At 36.1% G+C, this 21,036-nt stretch overlaps 1 protein-coding gene across 2 annotated transcripts in view; it reads left to right on the top strand.

The window, feature by feature from the left end:
• LOC145267101 (E3 ubiquitin-protein transferase MAEA-like) overlaps positions 1-21,036 on the top strand; it is a 981,197-nt gene that overhangs the window by 817,117 nt on the left and 143,044 nt on the right. For both annotated transcript variants that reach the window (XM_080123106.1, XM_080123105.1), the window contains exon 6: positions 3,975-4,083. In XM_080123106.1, coding sequence (XP_079979232.1) covers positions 3,975-4,083 — 109 coding nt within the window. The remainder of the gene's footprint in view (positions 1-3,974; positions 4,084-21,036) is intronic.

Genomic DNA, 21,036 nt, shown 5'->3' with positions numbered 1-21,036 from the left:
GATGAAACATGTGTCAGCAGATAATTATATTTGAAACAATATATGCCGCTCCCTATTTGGGGGTACCAAATTGATAAAAAGGAAAATTATTCCCAACTTGCATTTAGGTAAAAGTGCACTAAATAATTGAATTCATTCAAAAAAGTATCGTAAATTAAAATAAATAACATTTAATTTCATATGGATAGACATAGGTATAAAGTCAGTCTTTCTTTTTTTAACAAGGGAGCCACCGCTTATTAAGGCCTGAAGGCCACTTGAGGATAAGGGTTACTAAGTGTCAGATAGTCGGTGAGACAATCCCATAATGATCGGTCATGTTGAAGATTGGGTAGAATTTTATTATTTAAGATAACAGCTCAGCAAGAACTTGTTTACATTGGACTTGAAAACGACCATGTCTAGTCAGATGAAAAGCAGCTTTGCAGTATAGAGTTCCACAGATGTGTGGTTCCCGGAAAGAAACTTTGTTCATGGAATTTGCACTTGGTTTTACGCACAATTGTAGACAATGGTTGTAACTAAACAAGTGTTTATTGTGAATGCTTAGCAGAGAGAAGGAAGACCATAGATTGAAGCTCAGTTAATTATGTAATCTTGTTAATTTTTTTTTTTTTTTTTTTTTTTTTTTTTGGCATTCTATACAAAAATATAAACATACTAACAGGGAAACTCGACGTTGTCTGGGATTAAATGAGGATCAACAAATGTTCCACCCTCCCATACTTTTATTGTGATCAAAATCGGTGAAATTGCACAGTTTTTAATCAAAGCGATTTATTGCCAGCTCTAACCCGAGCCCAACCCCCACCTGGCAGTGTACTGGGAGGAAGCTTCACATGCCTCTCTGCAGTAACTTAGTCCACAAAACATTGTAGTTTACATTGCACTGTAGAGAATCTACAATTGATTTTATTAAGTTATCTGGCTTCACTTTAAGTTTAAAAATGCTGAAGTCAAGTTCAATTATGCTCTAAACAGAAACATTCATTTTGAACGCGCCCCTGTCGTATCAAAGAACCGACTGTTGATTTTATGAAATTATTTTTACATAATCACTGGAATTAAAGTTAATTGTACAAAAGTCAAGTATCATGGTTCAGTTGTACTCTAAAAAGAAACACTCATTTCGAACGCGCCCCTGTTTTATGAAAGAATCTACAGTTGATTATATAGGCTGTGGTTTTCTGCTTGTGCGGTGATAAAATTTCTCAAATTCACTTGCGATGTTACATAACAAAACTTTGATCAAAATCGAATTTCCTTATTTAATCGGATTTTTTCGATTATCGATACTTATCAGACGCATTCTGATACAAGACCTACCGTAGAACACTTCCAGGCACATCAAATACCTGCATGTAAAATTAAAAATAAATTGGCCCAGCTATTTCTGAGTTCATAGGAAACTCACACAAAGAGTAAAGATTAAGATACACATAGTTAACTTTTTTTTTTATAAAGGCGTCACCACTTATCAAGGCCTGGAGGCCACTCAAGGATAAGGGTTAATGAGTGTACAGTAGTCAATGGGACAATATCATCGTAATTGTTGGTAGTGGAAATTTGATAAATTGGATAACCTAAGGGGATAGCTTATCAAGAACTTGTTTACATTGGACTTGAAGACAACCATATTGTAGTCAGCTGGAAAGCAGGGAAACAGAAGAGTTCTACAGACGTGTAGAAAGAAACTTTGTTCATGGAATGTATGTTAAGGTTTAGGCACAGATAAAGAGTGGGGAAAATTATTAATAGTGGTTTCAGTTAGATGAGTGTTTTTCGTAAAAGTCTGGCGACGGGAGACCATAGATTGGAGCTCAGACGAGCACTTGCCATGAAAATAATGATAAAGCAGAGGCAGTCTCACAATGTCTCTTCTGTGAGAAAGAGGTTGAAGGAAAGAGAAAAGGGTATCCCCTACAAGGCTATGAAGTCTATTTTGAACTCTGTCAAGGCAGCATAAGGTCTTCTTAGCAGCTCCTGTCCAGATGTGGCAACAGTACTCCATACTTGGACGTATTTGTCTCTTATACAGGTAAAGAATTGCATCAGCAGTGAAATATCTACTGGAGCAGTAGAATGATCCAACAAGGTTTCCAGCGACCTTGGCAACAGATTTGATTTACGAGGGGCGTGCAATAAGTAATGCCCCTGACCCACTTCCAGTTGTCTGATCTAGCTGAAATTTTGCATGTGCAATGATTTATATCTCTACGGGTTATGTTGCAAATTACAGCTCTGAAATAATTGTGGTTTCTGTTTTGCAGGTGTTTGAATTGAGTCAGGTGTGAAATGGAGCCTGGTGACTTTCGAGCAGTGATCCGGTTTTTGTATTTGAAAGGACGCACACCACAGGAGACTTTTGATGAAATGAAAGAAACTTATGGTGATAATGCCCCATTATAGGACCTTGTAAAACGCTGGCATCGTGAATTCAAACAAGGCCGGAAGTCTGTGGAAACAGCTTCCAGACCTGGTCGCCCCCCCCCTCCCATCTGCCACTGATGAGGTATCTGTCCGTCAAGTTGAGGCTTCCATTTTTGAAGATCGGCACATTACTATTCGCCAAATAGCCCAAGATGTCAAGATTAGTAGAGGGTCTGTGGAAACTATCATTCATGACCATTTGCATATGCATAAAGTGTCTGCCAGATGGATTTCCAGGTTGCTCACACCATTCCAGAAGTGAGAACGCGTTGAGTGCTCGAGGATGAATTTGGAGATGTGCGAAGAAGATAAGTCAAAGCTTTTCAAAACACTGATTACACAGGATGAAACCTGGGTCCATCACTATGATCCAGAGACCAAAGCCCAGTCAATGCAGTGGAAGTACTTGGACTCACCACCTCCAAAGAAGGCAAGGGTGCAGCCCTCCACTAGGAGGGTCATGCTCACAATCTTCTGGGACCAAGACGGAGTAGTGATGACAGATTTCTTGGCAAAGGGTACCACGATTACAGGAGCCTATTATGCTTCACTTTTGAGGAAATTAAGGGAAGTTATAAAAATCAAGAGGTGGGGCAAGATCAGCAAAGGTACCCTCCTCTTGCAGGACAATGCTCCGGTCCACAACTCGCATGTCACCAGATCAGAAGCACGTGCGTGTGGTTATGAAATCCTACCCCATCCTCCCTACTCTATTAACCTTGCACCCTCTGACTTTAACCTCTTCCCAGCCATGAAGTTGTTTTTGAAAAGAAAGCGTTTCCCAGATGATGCAGCCTTGATTTCTGAAGTCATGTCGTGGTTGGAGGACCAACCTGGGGTGTTCTACAAAAACGGTCTCCAGAGCTGCATCAAACAATGGGAGAAATGCATATGTAGATAAAGACTAATAACTGTGCCAAGTTTCGTTGCTCTACTGCTATGGGAAGTGGGTCAGGGATATTATTTATTGCATGCCCCTCGTACATGTTCCACTTTATATCAGGAGTAAACGTCAAACCCAGAAGCTTGTCAAAACATGAAGCCTCCCCAAGACGAGAGCCATTCATTTCAATTGATGCCAGATGAGGATTAGAGCATTGATGATGTAAAGAGAGAAGCTTAGTTTTAAATGCATTAAAATTAATCTGCCACCTCTTTCCCCATTGTACCATGTGCTCAAAATCAGACTTTTAAGTTTAGATGAATGGAGATAATCATAAAGTAAAGTCGGTCTCTTGCTTAATTATATAATTGTTGTGGTGGCACCCACTCATTTTCATATATGGATAATATTACACATAACAAGACTCGGTTAGTCTGAGTGTGTGTTAACCAGAAGCCACCGAAGGCCGAGCCGAGAGCAGATATGTTTTCTAGTCAAGACTCTCTTACTTGACAACCATTATGTAAATATACTGTAAATATACTTTTCCTAATACACTTCTTATTGATCTACCTTTGTTTGTTGAGTCTTCATTTGTATTGCCTTATACGTTATTTGGTTCAACCTGCAAACATACCAATAATCTTGTTTTGTTTTTTAGGCATGCCAGAAAATACTTTACAAATTTAGAAGATGACCAAATGGCTGATGTACAAAAGAGTATGGGTCTCCTCGCTTTCCCTTCGGATACCGATATTAGTCCATATAAGGTAAGGTCATTGCTTTTTATTCATGGTCGAAAAATCAAATATTTACTTTTATGTGCTTCCATACGTTTAAGGTATTTTGTTTTTCAGATTTACAAAGAAATTTTTTTTTTTCTATTTTATTGTAAAGAGGTTGCTACATATATATCTCTCCTCCAGCCTTGTTATGAAGAAAAAATAACTGCCACAGTTTTAAACTTTATTTACAATTTAAATAAATTTTTGGGTGAAAATAGCTCCGGGCAATACATAAAGCCACTTATTATAACCAAGTAGAATACAAAATTTATGACGTAATTAATATTTTTTGTAATCCTGCTTGAAAAAGTTCAACACCAACAAATATTATCCTTGTGTACAGCTTAGTCCAGGGTCGATTCCAATATTTTTTTCCAATTCCGATACAATTACCAACTCTGTTTCTAAATTCTCAATTCCGATACAATTATTATTTTGACCCTGATTCTTTTTAAATTTCGGTAAATTTTTAGATTAGGTCCACCTCCACAATGTTCTTCTAAATGAAGACTGTAATAAGTTTTCGACTATGCTGAATACAGAAATCGCATTGAAATTTTGCAGAAATATGTAGTTATCGAGATATAAAAAGTTGTATTATGCATTGTATTCTTTGGCGGCGGCCATCTTTTTTACGCACGTGTGCCATAAATCTACACACGTAACAAAGATGGCCGCCAAAGAATACAATGCATAATACAACATTTTATATCTCGATAACTAATTATTTCTGCAAAATTTCAATGCGATTTTCATATTCAGCATAGTCGAAAACTTATTAAAGTCTTCATTTAAAAGAAAATTGTAGAGGTGAACCTAATCTAAAAAAAATACCTAAATTTCTAATATAGAGTTGGTTTATTTATTTATTTTTTTGGTGCGTGTGTGTGGGGGGGGCGGGGGGTTGATTAATGTAAACACCTATATAATGTGTTCATATATTTCCGCAAACGTAAAAATATTCTCGTAGAAGATGATCTATCGATTTTAGTTTTACTAATAGTTTAGGAAAAAATAAATGGAAACTCGAGTTTCAGACAAAAACAAACAAAATAATGATTAAAAGGAATCGTTTTTGGCATCGAAAAATAGGTAAAAATCTTTCCGATTCTGATACCAATTCCAATACCCCAAAATGTTCCGATTTTTTTTTTATTCCTTATTTTGATTTCAATTTATAGCTCCAACACATTTGGGCTGGTGCATCTGCTACTAGTCTCTCGCTCCTGGACAAGGTTCAAAAGAGAGTCGCCAACCTGATAATAGAGAGAGTCGCCAACCTGATGATAACTGTCATCAAAGCTTCACCTCTGTCCCATCGACGGAATGTTACATCCCTCTGCCTGTTCTACAAGTATTTTAATGGTATATGCTCCGACGAACTACAAGCCCTTATACCCCTTTGACGTAAATATCCCCGATAAACCTGACAAGTGGCAAAATCCCACCCCTTCACAGTAGAGATCCCTAGATGTAAGAAAGCCTCTCTACTGTGATAGTTTCTTTCCCAGAACTGCTAGATTCTGGAACTCCCTTCCGAGTTACTGCTTTCCAGACTGTATTGACATGCAGAAGTTCAAGTGTAATGTGAATGGACATCTTGCTGCTAACTCCCTACATAGTATGCCTGCAACTTATGCACTCTTCGTCAAAGTTGTAATATGCTTTGTCTGGGGTGAAAATGGAATAAATAAATAGATAAATAAATAAAAAACAAAACACTAGCACATATTTAAAAAAAAATTTTTTTTTTACATGGAAGTCACCACTTATCAAGGCCCAGAAGCCACTCGGAAATAAGGTTTATTGCGTGAACAGTAATCAATGGGATAGTATCGTAGTAATCGTTAGTATTGGAGTTTTGATAAAGTGTCTTACTTAAGAGGGTGGTTCATCAGGAATTTGTTTATGTTGGACTTGAAGACATCCAAGTTGTAGTCAGGTGGGAAACAGGCAAACGGAACTGAGTTCTGCAGGTGTGCACTTCTAAGAAAGAAACTTTGTTCATGGAATTTATGTTTTGATTTACGCACAGATAAAGAGTGAGGAAAATTATTGACATGGTTTCAGCTAGACGGGTGTTTTTCGTGAAAGATTGGCGAGGGGGGACCAGAGATTGGAGCTCAGACGTCCAATTAACCATAGGGTAGATAATGACAATCATGATATGATTTTTTTTTTCTTTTGTGTTTGGGTTAAGCAATTCCGTCGGTATTTTTGCCTTTTACGAATTGATAAATAATTTCTGTGCCGAAGATTAGATATTTATAGTTATCATCCACATTACAGTCAAATGGACTATAAATTCCTAAAGCATGTGTACACAAGGTTAAATATCTCTCGCTTCCCTTATTTTGTCCCTTAGTCCTCACATTCCATGAGCGATGTTTCTGACAAAGAGGTAAGAATTGCTGTATTCTGGGTCCAAATCTATTCCATCTAACACTTATCATTGGCAGGTTTTTAACCTTGAAGTATTATTTGTTTTTTATTTTAACTCCTTACATCAAGTAGCTTCATGCCTTGTCTGGAGAGCTTTCCATGAAAAAAAATACTTACGGTAGCTGTGTACTAGTAAACATTGTTAAATACTTCCAATGTTCACAAGAAATATAGTGGTTTTACTTGGCAATTGACTCAGATTATGTTTGCCGCAAAATGTCTGAGTTTTGCCCATTCAATCGAAGGTTGGATGATTCCATGAGCGATATTTCTGACAAAGGGGGAAGAATTGCTATTTTCTAGGTCAGAATCTATTCCATCTAACACTTATCGTTAACAATATTTTAATTTTAAAGTAGTATTTTTTGTGTGTGTGCTTTTTTAGCCCCTTACATCAATTGGTTTCATGTCTTGTCTTGTCTGTCGCGATTTCCATAAAAAATATATATATTTGCGGCAGATGTGTACTTGTAGACTATGTTAAATGTTTTCAGTATTCACAAGAAGTGTAGTGGTCTTACTGGGAAGCTGGTAGTTGACTCAAATTATGTTTGCCGCAGATGTATGAGTATTGCCCACCCAATCAATGGTTGAATAACAACATTTATCGATGGGAATGACACAGGATCTTTATCCTTAACCCCCCATCCCCTCCCCTCCCCAAATCAACAGAGATTAAACCATTCCTTTAATGTTCCGGTTCCTGTTGATTTTGAGGTAAGAGTAAAGTTCTGTGTAGTTCTAGGAGGTCCACCTTCTCAGATTTTGCCTTCTCTCTTTGAGAAGGGGGTTAGTTTATTGCTAAGCGCCTGAGGCGCCCTCACGGGGGAGGCCAACAAGGTTGCTTAGGCACTTTTTTGCAGGTCAGAGTGCCCCTCTCCTCGGGGGTGGAGGAGCTGACTTCTCAATTCCGCTTCCCGACCCTAGTGTCTAAGTTCTTTTAGTGGGAGAGAACTAAATACATTATGGGTGTGAATGGCACCCCATCTAATGTTAAAACTATCTCTTTGTACCCAGGCCACATCTTGAAGGCTGGTGGTAATTGTGAACATGGGATTACTGCTTGCTGTTCTGTGGCTTTGGAGAAGGTTCAGAAAACTGTTGCTGATACTTACATGAGTGACAGCAATTTAAGTCATTTGCTTTTTAGCATTCATACGAAAAAGTTTCAAACTTAGCCGTTGTAAAACGCTTCTCTTGTTTTATAGATTGGTCACGTGACGTTTAAAAGAATACAGATACAGGGCAGAGGGGTGTGGGTTGGCTTAAAAGAATAGAATTTTTGAATCTATGCTATATTTCAAATCAATTTGCTAGATTTCTTTATCTGTGCCTAAACGTTTAACGTAGATTCCATGAACAAAGTTTCTTTCTTAGAACTGCACACCTGTGGAACTCTGTTCCAGCTGACTACAATATGGTCATCTTCAAGTCCAACGTAAACAAATTCTTGATGAGTCGTTCCCCTTAAGTAATCCAATTTACCAAATTTACACTCCTAACGATTACTATGATGTTGTCCTCTTGACCACTGTATACTCTTTAACCCTTATCCTCGAGTGGCCTTTGTGCCTTGATAAGTGGTGGTTCCTTTCCTAAAAAAAATAAAAATAAAAAAATAAAAAATACGAGAATGTATTTCATATTATTTAGATTCTTCACACTACTGTCTCATCTTGAAATCTTCAAGATGAGACAGTAGTGTTTTTTTTTTTGTTTTTGTTTTTTTTGCTGTTTTTTTTTTTTGTTTTTGTTTTTTTTGCTGTTTTTTTTTTTTACATAGGAGTCACCACTTATCAAAGCCCGGATGCCACTCGAGTTAATGAGTGTACAGTAGTTAATAGGGTAACATCGTGATAATCGTTAGAAGTGGAAATTTGGTAAATTGGATTACATAAGGGGGACGGTTCAACAAGAATTTGTTTACATTGGACTTGAAGACGACCAAATTGTAGTCAGTTGGAAAGCAGGTAAACGTCCAGAGAATCCAAATAATACGAATGACAAATCCTCATCTAAAAAAAATTCCAGAAACGAGGTCGCGTCTCAATGTAAAATTTTAACAAAAAGAGAAGTGAAAAGGAAAGAAGGAAGAGTAAGGCGAACGAACACGGAAAGAAAAAAAAAAAAAAAAGGGGGATAGCTTATACGATTTCGTCTCGCACATCGATTTCTAGTCTACCACACGTCTCTTGACTCGTGAAAGAAAAAAAAAAAAAAAAAGAAAACAACTCATTCTGAAATAATCCTGCAAAATAGTTCCGACAAATGTTAAACATGTTGCTGCCTTTAAAAATTCTTTGTTTTTTGTTTTAAATAGCAACATCTAAAATCTTACCGCATTCCAATTGTCTTTGAAAATGGTGTATCAAATAAAAAATACAAACTCTTGATCTCTCTTGGGGCTCTGTTTTGCACCACACTTCCCATACTGCTCTGTACAAAATGTCTATTCCTTGGATTCATGGACCCCTCCCTCTACCTAACCCTAACACCTCCCCACCTAACCCTTCAGCAGTCTTCTTTAGATGATTAGTCTTTAAATGTCCCCTACCCTGCTTTAGGTTAAAAAAAAAAAGAAAAAAAAATCAGAATGATACACTTTGGTGCAGTTCTTTCTCTCTCTTCAATCTGCCCAATCCCCCCCCCCCCCGTGCATAACCACACATGTGTAACACATGCTCCCCCTCCCTTTCCAGTCAGCACCTGCAAAGTAGACATCTGAGATTTCATTAGAAATCCTTTGCAAGCCAAGTCTCCTCTTGATAAGACCCACCTTTTACACTTCCTTCTCCTGCCCCTGAACTTAGGAAGTTCTTTTTTTTTTTTTTTTTTTTTTTTTTTTTTTTTGCTGTTGGGAAGTTTTATTTTTATTCATTTATTTTTTCTTCACTTTTCTTATTTTGTTCTAGCTGGGGATAGTGCATTTTTCCGGATGCCAGACATCCATTCGTTATCTCATACATTCCAACCGAGAGATCTTTTTAAAATTCTAACTGCCCCTTTAAGTGTAGTTGTTTGCATCTCTCTTGCACTTGGTTCATCGGGTATATTTGCGAGGTGGTTTTTGAAATTCTTTTTCATGAGTCCGATTGCTTCAATAATATGTACTGAACTGACAAAAATCTTCCTAAGATTCCAGTTTCTTTTCATGTCCAGTGGCAAGGCCCCAGCTTGCGGGCTTTGGGGGAGTATGGAGCCATCCTTTAATTACCATTGCTCCCAGGTCCACTCTGACCTGGACTGGTAGTACCTGTTAGGGTCCTAAATATGGAGTGAATAGAAACCAACTTGAAAACAACAAATATAGTCTATTAAAAAAATTTTCTTCAAAATCTTTGGATTCGGCATTAAATAACCCGAGAAGGGTTGATATGCCGTAAAACAACCAAATCTTTTCATGTCGTACATAAGATCTTTGTATTTCATTAGTTTTTCCCTCTTGGCTTTGTTTAACCCAACCTCATTGGGGGACACAAACTTCTACGAAGGTTGCTTCTTTCTCCTTCTTGCCCATATCAATATGTCAGGTTTAATAGCTCTAATTTTTAAATGCGTAGCTGTAGAAATTGCATGGTCATAGTGGATGGTGCATAACTTATTTCCAACTGTTTTTTTCTGGTATAAATTTCCAGGACTTGTTGTCACATTCAATATTCAACTTTGTAAAGATGGTCCAGTGGAAATAATTACACACTTCATTGTGTTGCATTTTATAGTTTCCCCCCTCCTCCCTAATAGAACCTTATATTTGGAGGTCAGGTTGCTCACACTTTCTACTTCTGTGTGGCAGAAACTGCACTTGCTGTCATTGCTGAGACCACTCATCTCCGTAAAAGTATTGGTTATCAGGCCTTGATCTTGGGCAGCCATTATAATCCTCTCCTGTTCATGGTGGAGCGATGTGTAGTTGTATGTGTTGTTTCCTTATGCAAAAGATAGCATCTGTCTCGTGACAAATATCGTTTGGACCAAATATCCTTTCAGCACTCCAATATTTTTTGCTATGTGGTTAGAAAATTAAAAGTGAGCAGAAAAAGACGAAATTTAAGAAAAATTTAAAAAAAAAGAAAAAAAAAGAATCACTTCCTTTATCTGTTGACTAAAGTCAACCATGCTAGTTATCTCCCTTTGTCTCTAGATAAAAGAAATTCTGTTCTTAGCGATCTCCCTTGCTTGATAGTGTTGTGATTTCATTTGATTGGAAAACCGCGTTTAAGTTAGATGAATGTCTGTGAAAGGAGTTATTGAGGCATAAATTAACAAGCCACACTCGCAAAGAGTGGACGGGCGGGGGGGGGGGGGGTTGGAGGTATTCTAGTAAAATCGGGGCACCAAATTACTGGTCTAAAAAATGTTAGGTCATGTCATATCTTTGGTGGTGTTTGATGAAAAAGCATACAATTTCATGTAATTAATCTATGCATTACAAAGAAAAAACAAAAGATTGTTTTTGTTCATGTTAAGGAAGAATGTGTGCTTTAATAATTTTTAAGTAAAGATTCAATTAAAATTCAATTAAGTCAGAGTACTGCTGCCACATTTGGGCAGGAGCTGCTAAAAACAGCCTATCCTGCCTTGACAAAATAGACTTCATAGCCTAATCAGGGACGCCCTGCAACCTCTCTCCCACAGAAGAGACGTTGCGAGCCTGTCTTTGTTTTATCGTTATTTCCATGGCAAGTGCTTGTTTGAGCTCCAATCTCTGGTCCCCCCAATCTTTCATGAAAAACACCTGTCTAGTTGAAACCACTGTCAATAATTTTCCCCATTCTTTATCTGTGCCTAAATCAAAACGTAGATTCCATGAACAAAGCTTCTTTCTTAGAAGTGCACGCCTGTGGAACTCTCTTCCATTTGCATGTTTCCTACCTGACTACAACTTGGATGTCTTCAAGTCTAACATAAACAAATTCCTGATAAACCGCTCCCTTAAGTAAGACACTTTATCAAATCTCCATTATGAACGATTACTACGATATTATCCCATTGACTACTGTATACGTAATAACCCTTATCCCCGAGTGGCTTCTGGGCCTTGATAAGTGGTGACTCCCATGTAAAAAAAAGTCTTATTTTATATTCGTTTAAGTTTCAGAATCTGATTTTAAATATTTTTTATCCCACTGTGACATTCACGCCCCTTACACTCTATCTGTGCCTAAAACTACACGAAAATTCCATGAACAAAGTTTCTTCCTTAAAACTACCAATTTGTGGAACACAATATCAAGTGACTGCTTCCGGGATAACTATAACACGATTGTTTTCAAGGTCTTGTTAAGCGATCCTCTTAAATAATCAAACACTACCCAAGTTCCACTATTACCAATCGTCACGGTGTCTTCTCACTAGTCGCCTAACTTTCATTAACCTTTATCCTCGAGTGGCCTTTGGATCTTCATAAGTGGTGACCTATCTACCTTCAGTAATGGACATAGGGTTGGAAGGTGGGGAAAGTTAAGCTAGCGCCCTGAAGGAGAAACTCTCTGGCCTTTAAAAAAATTGCCTGGGCAGCCCCGTCGGCTTTCTCCAATAATTTTACTCCACCCAAAAGATGTGGGGCTAAACCTCTTAGGACTACTCAGAAACATGTCTCCACCCAATAAATGCAAGGTCATTTCCTACTGAAAAATGGCCAAACTGGTTCAGATAGTGCCGATGCTTCCTCATCGACTGGTATGAATAATCTACCCAGGCTGTGCCACATTTTTTTCATTAAACATTGCCCCAAAAAGCATTCTTTTTTTTTTTTTTTTTGTCATCCAACATATTGCATTTGGCAGCAATTTGGTACCGCAATTTTACTAGAATACTAGGTAGAGAGAGGCGGGAGGTTTGGACTCTGTTCAATCAAGCTAATCAGTGGAGCGCTCACAGTAGATGTCTGTGCACTACTGCACTAAGTAACCAAAAGTGGTTGATATGCCTGAAACAAACGAAATGTTACATATTTTGATATCTATATTGTGAAAAGAAAAAAAATTGGAACGTGTCACGAAAAAAAAAGAAAAAGAAAAGAAAAGTCTTTGAAAATTTGGAAATTGTCCATTTTGTTGAATCGAATCTGACAAAACTGGGAAAGGTTAAATGTCTTTCATGGCGAACATGAGACCCAATTTATGTTTAACTTAAGCGTTTTTTTTTTTTTTTTTTTTTTTTTTTTTGTCCATTTGAAATTGAAATCTCACTTATTCCTTTCTTTGTTTCTTTTATACTTCCTTCCTTTCTTTTTTCTTTCTTTTTTCTTCATTTCTGTTTTCTCTCCTTTTCTTCATTTCTTTTTTCTCCCCGTTGTCTTTATTCCTTTTCTTTATTCCTTTTCTTCGTTTCTTTTTTGCTTCGTTTCTTTTTTTCTTCGTTTCTTTTTTTCTTCATTTTTTTCTCCCCCATTTCTCCATTTCTTTTTTCTCTTTTGCTTCATTTCTTTTTTTTTCTTCGTTTCTTTTTCTTCCTTTTTCTTCGTTTCTTTTTCTTCCTTTTTTCTTTTTCTTTGTTTCTTTTTTCTTTGTTTCTTTTTTCTTTGTTTCTTTTTTCTTTGTTTCTTTTTTCTTCGTTTCTTTTTTCTTTGTTTCTTTTTTCTTTGTTTCTTTTTTTCTTTGTTTCTTTTTTTTTCGTTTCTTTTTTTTCGTTTCTTTTTTTCGTTTCTTTTTTGCTTCGTTTCTTTTATTTTCGTTTCTTTTTTCTTCGTTTCTTTTTTCTTCGTTTCTTTTTTCTTCGTTTCTTTTTTCTTTGTGTCTTTTTATCTTTCTTTTTTCTTCATTCCTTTTCTTTGTTTCTTTACTTTGTTCTGTTTCTTTCTTTCTTCTTCGTTTCTTTTTCTTTTTTTTCTTCTCTTTCCTTTCTTCCATCTTCATTCCGTTCTTCTTTCATTCCTCTCTTTTTTCTTTCGTTTTTACTTTCTTACTTTTCTTTCGTCAGTCTTTTTCTTTAATTCTTCGTTTCCTTCTTTCCTTCTATCTTACATTCTCTCTTTCTTTATTTCCTCCTTTCTTCCTTTTTTCTCACTCCTTTCTCCTATCTTTGCTTCTTTCTCCACCCTCTTCCTCATTGTTTTTCTTACAACCCCCCCCCCCCACTGTTATCACCATGCTTACATAACAAAAAAATAAAAAAAACAAAACGTCAACCAATCAGAAGCCGTTTGCCTACTTTCGTTTTCTTCTCTTTCCTCCAACCGTCCAGAAAACTGATCCGGCCAGTTATTGTCTAAGCTGAACATGAATCTGATCAAAATCTCTTTGAAGTCTCCTTGCTAAGCCCCCTCCCCCTTCTCGTTCTCATGTCTGCCATCTTGCTTGGTGATCGTTTGACATTTCTTTTCAATCGATCAAAATGTCTCAGATTATTTGTTCTACCAACTAGTCTCTTTTATTCCATCTGTAAAAAGGCCACTCTGCCAATCCACCTGATATGTCTCTATCATGTGCAGCTTTTTTTATTATTATTATTATTACAAGGGAGTTACCTCTCATCAAGGCCTGAAGGCCACTTGAGGATAAGAGTTAATGAATATAAGATGGTAGCATTGTAATCACTAATGGTGTAAATTGGGTAGAATTTGGATTATTTATGGGGACGGCTCAACAAGAACTTGTTTACATTAGACTTGAAGGCCACCATACTGTAGTCGACCTGGCAGCAGGCCAATGGAACAGTGTTCCACAGGCAGGCAATTCTAATAAAGAAGCTGTGTTCATGGAATCTACGTTTAGATTTAGGCACAGGTAGAGAGTGGGGAAATATATAGTGGTTGTAGCCAGTTGAGTGTTACCTGTGAAGGTTTGGCAAGGGGAGGACTATAGACTGGCGCTCAGACGAGAACTTGCCATGAAATTAATGATAGACCAGAGCTTGACTTATAACGTCTCTTTTGTGGGGAAAGAGGTTGCAGAAAAGAGAACAGTGCATCACTTACTAGATTTCGAAGTCAATTTTGAACTCTGTCAAGGCAAGACAGAGTGTGTTGAGCAGCTCCTGTTGAGATGTGGCAACAGTGCTTCATCTTAGGACATACGTGGCATACAGATAGAGGATTGCATTAGCAGTGAGATACCTACTGGAGCGGTGGAGTGATCCAACCATTTTTCCAGCTATCTTGGCAACAGATTTGATGAATCAATACAGCACACAGCTAAAATAAAATATTACGTATCTGAATATTTTGAGGATCATTGATGATTCATGTTTTTTGTATTATTTGAACTACTGGTCTCATCTTGAGTAATGTTGGGTCGATTAATCGGAATCGAGAATCAGATAAATCGAAACATTTTGCATGCTTCAGAATCAGAAAAATATTTGTGTCAATTTTTCGATGCCAAAAACGATTCTTTTAATTGTCTTTTATATTTGATTTTTTTTTTTTTTTAAAGCAAAATCTTCCAGTTTTTGGTATTAATGATAAAATTATAAATATTTATCGATTTTAAATTAGCACTAAAAGTAAAATCTATACCCCCCCCCTCCAAATGTATTTTTATGTTTGAGAAAATATCTGCACATTTAACATTTGCTTTTTATGGTAATCTGGAATGAATAACAACTTGTTAAATATTTAGAGATTTTTAAAGAATCGGAATCGGTAATTATATCGGAATTTAGTATGGAATCAGTAATTGTACCGGAATTGGGGAAAATATTGGAATCGTCTCATCACTCATGTTAAGTGTTTTTTTCACAACATTTCGGTCGATGTAACTTCCACCTTTCTTCAGGTGTATCTTGCCGGACTCTGAAATCGTTTTGTCGAACTCTTCTGAAGGTCAAGGTCGGACGACACTCAAAATATTAGATCATCTCATGAGTTCTGTCCGAATTTTTAATCTTTATTTTTAAATTGAACAAAACTTAAAAATATTGTGTATATTTTTACATTTTTATGTTCAGATGAATTTTAACTGATTACATTTTTTTACATAACGATAAAATTTAAATTTGCTTGATAACAACCATACTAACATGAAATTGCCTAAGAATCATTTGAGGCATATAATGCTTTATGAGTTCAAGAAAGGAAAATCAGCAGCCGAATCGGCTAGAAATATTCCACTTAGAATTGTTATTACCCAATGCAACAATTAATGCTCAAATCTACTGTCAGGAATTACAGCGTTTGAACAAAGTTTTGAGGGGGAAAAAAAGACCTGCTCTAGTGAATCGAAAAGGAGTGATGTTTCATGAGGACGATGCACAACCCCACACAGCATGAATCACCTTACAAAAGATTGAAGAACTTGATTGGGAGAAAATTCCTCATCCACTCTATTCGCCTGACCTTGCTCCTTCAGACTACCATATGTTTCGTAGCTTACAAAATCTTGTGGAAGGAACAGCTTTTTTTAATGCAGAAAGATGTTGAAACTGGCATTTGTGAGTTCTTCGAATCAATAAGCCAAAAAGATTTTACAATGATGGCATTAATAAGCTTGTTAATAGATGGAAGGAAGTCATAGATAATCAGTGAAAGTATATTGATATATAAAGCTTTAATAAAATGTAACATTTGGTGACTTTTTTTTTTTATTCATAAAATTCGGACAGAACTTATGGGATGACCTGATACAATTGTGAATTACTTAAAAAAATATTTGTGTCTATTTTTCTGATTCCAAAAATGATTCTTTTAATTGTCTTTTATATTTGATTTTTTTAAAGCAAAATCTTCCACTGCTGGTACTAATGATGAATATCTATTGATTTGAAATTAACACTAAAAGCAAATCTATAAATCACTCCTCTCGAGGTGTATTTTTATGTTTGAGAAAATATCTGCGCATATAACATGTGCTTTTTATGATAAGCGGGAATAAATATCAACTCTATAGCTAAGGATTTTTAAAGAATCAGAATCGGTAATTGTATCGGAATTTGGAATTTAGTATGCAATCAGTATCGGAATCGGGAAAAATATTGGAATTGTCTCATCACTCATCTTGAGTGTTTTTTTTTCACAATATTTCGGCCGGGGTAACATCCAACTTTCTTCAGGCGTATCTTGCCAAACTCTACAATCTTTCTGGCAATCTCTGGGATCCGTGGCCTAGTGGATAAAACTACTTGGTAAAATTCATTTGTGAACTTCAACTCTTCTGAAGGTTGAGGTCGGACGACACTCAAAATGCAATTGCGAATTACTTAGGACTTCTACCCAGTCATGGCTGACAGAACGAGGACATGCTACCCCTGTTCATTAAATAAAGGGTTACGTTTGAAATTCCATGCAGATTCCAGAGTTTAACAGAAAGATTCCTGAGCTTGACAACATGCACCTGAAGAAGGCCGAAGGTTGCGTCGACCAAAACATGGAAATAACACTCAAGATAAGAACACTAGTCTGAATGATACAAATAACATGAATGATGCATCATCATTTCAAAACTCAAATACATAATACTTTTAAAATCTATATATAAAAGAAAGTGAAAATGTCTGTCTGTCTGTGTGTAAATACATTTCCCTACCAAGCTACTCCGTCAATTTTCAGTCTAAAGACTCAAGACTTGAAACAAGGGGTATTGAGATTAGGGAAACCCGTTTTAATTGGTTTTCGGCCAGAAATTTGGCTGTCAAGGGATCAACGTTCAATGATTTGACCTTTGAAATCTACCAAACTCCTCTACCAATTTTGGATCTAAATACTTGAAATTTTAAATGTAGGTTACTTGTACATGGATCAAACTTTTTAATCTGATTTGAGCCCCAAAAGATAAATGTTAAGGGGTCAAAGTTTAAAAAAATTGACCTCTGCGGTCTCTACCAACTTTTCTCTATGGTAGTTAAGGAAGCCTGTTCTATAGAAAGGCATTACCGTACATATTCACACTTTTTAATATATACATATACACATAAAATTATGAACAGTGTATAGGGCCCGTGGAAGGAACAGCTTTTTTTAATGCAGAAAGATGTTGAAACTGGCATTTGTGAGTTCTTCGAATCAATAAGCCAAAAAGATTTTACAATGATGGCATTAATAAGCTTGTTAATAGATGGAAGGAAGTCATAGATAATCAGTGAAAGTATATTGATATATAAAGCTTTAATAAAATGTAACATTTGGTGACTTTTTTTTTTTATTCATAAAATTCGGACAGAACTTATGGGATGACCTGATACAATTGTGAATTACTTAAAAAAATATTTGTGTCTATTTTTCTGATTCCAAAAATGATTCTTTTAATTGTCTTTTATATTTGATTTTTTTAAAGCAAAATCTTCCACTGCTGGTACTAATGATGAATATCTATTGATTTGAAATTAACACTAAAAGCAAATCTATAAATCACTCCTCTCGAGGTGTATTTTTATGTTTGAGAAAATATCTGCGCATATAACATGTGCTTTTTATGATAAGCGGGAATAAATATCAACTCTATAGCTAAGGATTTTTAAAGAATCAGAATCGGTAATTGTATCGGAATTTGGAATTTAGTATGCAATCAGTATCGGAATCGGGAAAAATATTGGAATTGTCTCATCACTCATCTTGAGTGTTTTTTTTTCACAATATTTCGGCCGGGGTAACATCCAACTTTCTTCAGGCGTATCTTGCCAAACTCTACAATCTTTCTGGCAATCTCTGGGATCCGTGGCCTAGTGGATAAAACTACTTGGTAAAATTCATTTGTGAACTTCAACTCTTCTGAAGGTTGAGGTCGGACGACACTCAAAATGCAATTGCGAATTACTTAGGACTTCTACCCAGTCATGGCTGACAGAACGAGGACATGCTACCCCTGTTCATTAAATAAAGGGTTACGTTTGAAATTCCATGCAGATTCCAGAGTTTAACAGAAAGATTCCTGAGCTTGACAACATGCACCTGAAGAAGGCCGAAGGTTGCGTCGACCAAAACATGGAAATAACACTCAAGATAAGAACACTAGTCTGAATGATACAAATAACATGAATGATGCATCATCATTTCAAAACTCAAATACATAATACTTTTAAAATCTATATATAAAAGAAAGTGAAAATGTCTGTCTGTCTGTGTGTAAATACATTTCCCTACCAAGCTACTCCGTCAATTTTCAGTCTAAAGACTCAAGACTTGAAACAAGGGGTATTGAGATTAGGGAAACCCGTTTTAATTGGTTTTCGGCCAGAAATTTGGCTGTCAAGGGATCAACGTTCAATGATTTGACCTTTGAAATCTACCAAACTCCTCTACCAATTTTGGATCTAAATACTTGAAATTTTAAATGTAGGTTACTTGTACATGGATCAAACTTTTTAATCTGATTTGAGCCCCAAAAGATAAATGTTAAGGGGTCAAAGTTTAAAAAAATTGACCTCTGCGGTCTCTACCAACTTTTCTCTATGGTAGTTAAGGAAGCCTGTTCTATAGAAAGGCATTACCGTACATATTCACACTTTTTAATATATACATATACACATAAAATTATGAACAGTGTATAGGGCCCGTGGAAGGAACAGCTTTTTTTAATGCAGAAAGATGTTGAAACTGGCATTTGTGAGTTCTTCGAATCAATAAGCCAAAAAGATTTTACAATGATGGCATTAATAAGCTTGTTAATAGATGGAAGGAAGTCATAGATAATCAGTGAAAGTATATTGATATATAAAGCTTTAATAAAATGTAACATTTGGTGACTTTTTTTTTTTATTCATAAAATTCGGACAGAACTTATGGGATGACCTGATACAATTGTGAATTACTTAAAAAAATATTTGTGTCTATTTTTCTGATTCCAAAAATGATTCTTTTAATTGTCTTTTATATTTGATTTTTTTAAAGCAAAATCTTCCACTGCTGGTACTAATGATGAATATCTATTGATTTGAAATTAACACTAAAAGCAAATCTATAAATCACTCCTCTCGAGGTGTATTTTTATGTTTGAGAAAATATCTGCGCATATAACATGTGCTTTTTATGATAAGCGGGAATAAATATCAACTCTATAGCTAAGGATTTTTAAAGAATCAGAATCGGTAATTGTATCGGAATTTGGAATTTAGTATGCAATCAGTATCGGAATCGGGAAAAATATTGGAATTGTCTCATCACTCATCTTGAGTGTTTTTTTTTCACAATATTTCGGCCGGGGTAACATCCAACTTTCTTCAGGCGTATCTTGCCAAACTCTACAATCTTTCTGGCAATCTCTGGGATCCGTGGCCTAGTGGATAAAACTACTTGGTAAAATTCATTTGTGAACTTCAACTCTTCTGAAGGTTGAGGTCGGACGACACTCAAAATGCAATTGCGAATTACTTAGGACTTCTACCCAGTCATGGCTGACAGAACGAGGACATGCTACCCCTGTTCATTAAATAAAGGGTTACGTTTGAAATTCCATGCAGATTCCAGAGTTTAACAGAAAGATTCCTGAGCTTGACAACATGCACCTGAAGAAGGCCGAAGGTTGCGTCGACCAAAACATGGAAATAACACTCAAGATAAGAACACTAGTCTGAATGATACAAATAACATGAATGATGCATCATCATTTCAAAACTCAAATACATAATACTTTTAAAATCTATATATAAAAGAAAGTGAAAATGTCTGTCTGTCTGTGTGTAAATACATTTCCCTACCAAGCTACTCCGTCAATTTTCAGTCTAAAGACTCAAGACTTGAAACAAGGGGTATTGAGATTAGGGAAACCCGTTTTAATTGGTTTTCGGCCAGAAATTTGGCTGTCAAGGGATCAACGTTCAATGATTTGACCTTTGAAATCTACCAAACTCCTCTACCAATTTTGGATCTAAATACTTGAAATTTTAAATGTAGGTTACTTGTACATGGATCAAACTTTTTAATCTGATTTGAGCCCCAAAAGATAAATGTTAAGGGGTCAAAGTTTAAAAAAATTGACCTCTGCGGTCTCTACCAACTTTTCTCTATGGTAGTTAAGGAAGCCTGTTCTATAGAAAGGCATTACCGTACATATTCACACTTTTTAATATATACATATACACATAAAATTATGAACAGTGTATAGGGCCCGAGCAAAGCCGGGCGGAACTGCTAGTAATACAATAAAAATAAAATACATTTCACTGAGCTATGATCAGCTAACCAGCAGTTGTATTTCATATCTAGCTGATGATCTGTCAGCCATTTATCCAACAACCTAAGGATTTTCTGTTGCGATAAAGTTTATTCCAGCTTGGAACTGTTATATATTCACTGCGGCTGGTTGTTCAAAATGCGTTTGTTCAATCTATATAAATATTAATTTTGTGTTGTTTATCGTTTTGTTTTCGAAGGGAGATATAGTTTTTAACCCCCACCCTCTCCCTGTAAATTATATTTAAAAAATATTAATTTTCTTTTGGAGAGTGATGTTCCTTTTAAAACCAAATCTCTCTCAGTATTTTCTTTAATTTTTTAGCGATTATCAAGACCCCTAAGATCCCCTCGTGTCGGACATTATTTCTCGTTCTCACGTAACACTCAACGCTACTTGTTTTTTTTTTGTTTGTTTGTTTGTTTGTTTGTTTTTGCTGAATAAACGCTTC

The sequence above is a fragment of the Euprymna scolopes genome, chromosome 42 (genome assembly GCF_053919585.1).
Source record: "Euprymna scolopes isolate OS-2025 chromosome 42, ASM5391958v1, whole genome shotgun sequence".
In the NCBI taxonomy this organism is placed as follows: domain Eukaryota; kingdom Metazoa; phylum Mollusca; class Cephalopoda; order Sepiida; family Sepiolidae; genus Euprymna; species Euprymna scolopes.
This window is presented reverse-complemented; position numbering and strand designations above follow the sequence as displayed.